The sequence below is a fragment of the Vigna angularis genome, chromosome 9, assembly GCF_016808095.1.
Source record: "Vigna angularis cultivar LongXiaoDou No.4 chromosome 9, ASM1680809v1, whole genome shotgun sequence".
Taxonomy (NCBI): Eukaryota; Viridiplantae; Streptophyta; class Magnoliopsida; order Fabales; family Fabaceae; genus Vigna; species Vigna angularis.
Genome location: NC_068978.1, coordinates 17,434,539 through 17,438,036, shown reverse-complemented (window position 1 = coordinate 17,438,036; position 3,498 = coordinate 17,434,539). Strand labels below are relative to the sequence as shown.

The 3,498-nt window shown below is 28.6% G+C and overlaps 1 protein-coding gene across 1 annotated transcript; it reads right to left on the bottom strand.

The window, feature by feature from the left end:
* Nucleotides 1-1,096: 1,096 nt before the first annotated feature.
* On the bottom strand, nucleotides 1,097-2,411 carry LOC128193896 (uncharacterized). Its single transcript, XM_052868086.1, has 3 exons — nucleotides 2,088-2,411; nucleotides 1,661-2,005; nucleotides 1,097-1,372 (listed from the first exon to the last, which is right to left on the bottom strand). The coding sequence occupies exons 1-3, from the start codon at nucleotides 2,409-2,411 to the stop codon at nucleotides 1,097-1,099; spliced, it is 945 nt and encodes a 314-aa protein (XP_052724046.1).
* Between the last annotated feature and the right edge of the window lie 1,087 nt (nucleotides 2,412-3,498).

Genomic DNA, 3,498 nt, shown 5'->3' with positions numbered 1-3,498 from the left:
ATAATTAAATATTATTAACCATAAAAAAACTAACATAACAGAAAATATAAAATTTATAAAACAGAACATTTAATGGCAAGGTTTTCGAAGCATTAAATAAATTATTTTATTCAAATAAAGAAAATTAATTCAAATATTTATATAAACAAATAATTAATTAAAATATAACAATTTAATTAAAACAAAAATGAAAAAACTATAAAACAAAAAAAAATACATAAAATAATTAAAAAACAACAAAAACTTAATCAAAATATACATAATTAATTTATTAAAAAATATATATCTATAAAAAATAATTAAATATTGTTAACCATAAAAATAATTAGCCTAACAGAAATATTTAAAATTTATAAAATAGAATATTTAATGACAAAAATATAACAAGAATTGGTTTCTAAATATTAAATATTAAATATAAACATTATATCATTAAAAAAAAGTGCAAATCGGTTATGAAAACGCGATGAGTTTGAATCAGACGTCGATAACCCATTCATTAGTTTGTGGAACTTAATAGTAACACTTCATTGGTTCAAGGAAAAATCCAATTTTAAAGATTGAAAAATATTAGTTTTGAAAAACTATTAAAAGAGTTTCTCATTCCTAATTTGAATGCTTCGTAAAAGAATATGTAAAATACAAAATTATGAATAAAAACCTGCCCTTACTCATTTACGAAAGCAAGGTTAAAACAAAGGATATCTATTTTTATATAAAAACATTACACATTCATGTTTAAGTTTAATTTACAAAGAGAAATGGTCAAGAGAGAAGTAGATGACATCTGTTTACTACCTTCATTCAAGCACAACATATTAAGAAATTTCATGTATAAACATTCAAACAAAGCTCTATAACCTAATGTGATTCCATGTCCTAATTCAGGTCACTGGAACAAATCACGCTAACAAGAATTTTCATCAAAAAGTCTTGAAACATCAAGAGCTTATATAATATTGGTGAAGCACAACATTGAAATCAACTCATCAAGACAACTTCAAATAGTATCTAAATTCAACCAGGTAACAAGTGATATTCACATAGACAGTGATAACTAGTGAGAATAAAAAACATGTCTATAACAACATAAACATTAATATTGTCTGAATGTAAGATTGAGTCGACCACGAGAAAGCCCAGAATCTCTGAGCAATTCCTTTGGAGCTGAATTTGGAAAAACTGATGGCACACCATGGAAAACATGTCGAGATTCACCACCAAATATCAGCACATCTCCAGATTCTAGCATTACCCTCTTTGCCTCCTCTACGTTCCTCTTATCCCCATAAAGAAAATCTGCGGAATCACCAATAGAGAAGGATACAACAGGCAACCCCTTCTGAAGACTTTCTCTGCTTTCATCACGATCCTGCATCAAACATTTTCAAGTTAGATGCTTGAGAGAGTTTCTTCGTTTTATATAATATAAAAAGATTAACATAGACAATGTATGAGATACATTTCACACAAAAGCTTGAGTTTGGTAAATGCAAGTCATGAGCCACAAAATAAAGTATGATTCGTTTATACCAAAAGTATAAGATACTACATAAAAATAGAACAGTCAGACAATACAGACTAAAACAATTACTATAGCCATATATTTTCTCGAGTTCTTATAATGAAATTGCAAAGTTTAAGAAGTGTATAAGCTAACCTGATGAAGACCGAGCTTTCCATTTTCTGTGTAAAAATTGACAATGCAAATATCAGGAGTCATAGAAGGAAGAACATCCTCCACATTACATGCTCCATATTCATTTTCAGTCAGAGACTGAGCTTCTTGGATTGCTCTTGTAACTAGTTTACTGAAGTGATTGGGAATGCTAGGTGGGGTGCTACCATCAAATACTCGTTTATTTCCATATTTATAGGTTTGAGGATCCCAATCCATACCAAGACACATCATCTTCAATCGAAGTTTTGCTCCATTTTCATATCCTGGTTGGTAGAATCCTCCAAGACCAACACCAAGTTCGCGACAAACTTTCACTATTTCCACCTAAAAGTATCAGAATAAATTTTCAGGTGATGCAATAAAGTTATAAGAAATTAAAAAAGAGTAGCAAGTGAAAATGAAGTACCTGCTCATCATGGCTAATGAAATTTTTCAAGAGAACCATCCCAGGTCTCAAAATTGACCCTTTTGTCCATTCCTTCTGAATCTCAATTCTACTTTCCTTGTTTTCTCGATACAAACTAGCTCCTACAAAACCATGATTTCTTTTTCCATAAAAGCAAATGTCATATGGTCTGAACTTTGGCTTGCTAACTGAAGAATCCAACTTTTGACCACCAACAGCAACATAGTTTGAATTGTTGTTTCTATTATAAAGTTTATTGTTAGAATCATGTTTCTTTCTCCAACATTGTCTATTTTGAGGCCATTCATCACGGGGAGTTGACATGTTAGCATTTGAAAAATTCTTATCAAATGGTATGTTGATATTTTCAAAATTGGAGCGAGGTACACAACATTTGTTTCCACTAGGCTTAGTCGTATCTAAATCAACTCTTGTTCTCCTGAAATTTCTTGGTTGAAAGCTACGAGACATAACCTGTAATTATTCGATCATGAAAATTATAATAAGAATACAATTATTGGTAATAAATTTTTTTATTTCAATATATTGTTTCTACCACTTCTAATAATCTTAAACTATTTAAACATTATTTAAGAATCTAATCCAAAGATAATTTAAATATTATTCTTATGCATCATGGTTTTGTACTTAAAAAACACTCCAAATAATGGAAACAGATAAAAATATTTAAAATGTGTTTGGTGTTAACTCTTAAACTATATGAGTTTGGCAGGAACACATGTTTTTCCTCTAAAATATAGTTATATTTAATTTTAATCGATTTCTTAAAAATGACAAAAAGAGAAAAAAAGAATTGTTCCACAAAATTCATAAATCTGAAATTATTTTTCACCAGAAACAAAAATCAAACAGATAAGATAAAATATCTTCCATATTGAAAATATCATGTCTTCATTTCAAATGATTCTCAAATGAAATGTTAGTGTCAGTAAGAAAAGTTTATTGTGTTTAGAACAATCCAAATTAAGAATTTATATTTGTTGTGTTAGAACAACCCAAATAGAGAATCTTTAAAAGAAAAGAGTAAAATCATACGTGAATTTTGTGAAGAACTTGCCGATGGTGAAGACTTGGTGCTTGAATCAATCCACGGATTTGGTTGAAACAAAAATAAGATGATATTACAAGAAACAAAATTGTTGTGAACTAGTGACAGAGGAATAAGGTGTAAAACAACACTATTTAATAGAACGATCACTTTTGTTTTGATGCCAAGATATAAAATATCAGTAATATCTAATATTGATTTTATTAAGATTGTAAATATTGATGATTTTTAGAAAAGATAAGGTTTGCTGTGAACAGATTCTATAAATCTTATCATAATTAAAAGTATCAATCGTTCCATTTCAATCTAAAAACCCTTTCAAATCTTGAAAAGATTGCGATT

Bases quoted from the DNA above. Each gene is read 5' to 3' on its own strand.
- LOC128193896 (XM_052868086.1), bottom strand. From the start codon at position 2,411: ATGTCAACTCCCCGTGATGAATGGCCTCAAAATAGACAATGTTGGAGA. The intron at 2,006-2,087 runs GTACTTCATTTT...TGATACTTTTAG, and splicing joins TCATTAGCCATGATGAGCAG to GTGGAAATAGTGAAAGTTTG. The intron at 1,373-1,660 runs GTTAGCTTATAC...TGTTTGATGCAG, and splicing joins GAAAGCTCGGTCTTCATCAG to GATCGTGATGAAAGCAGAGA.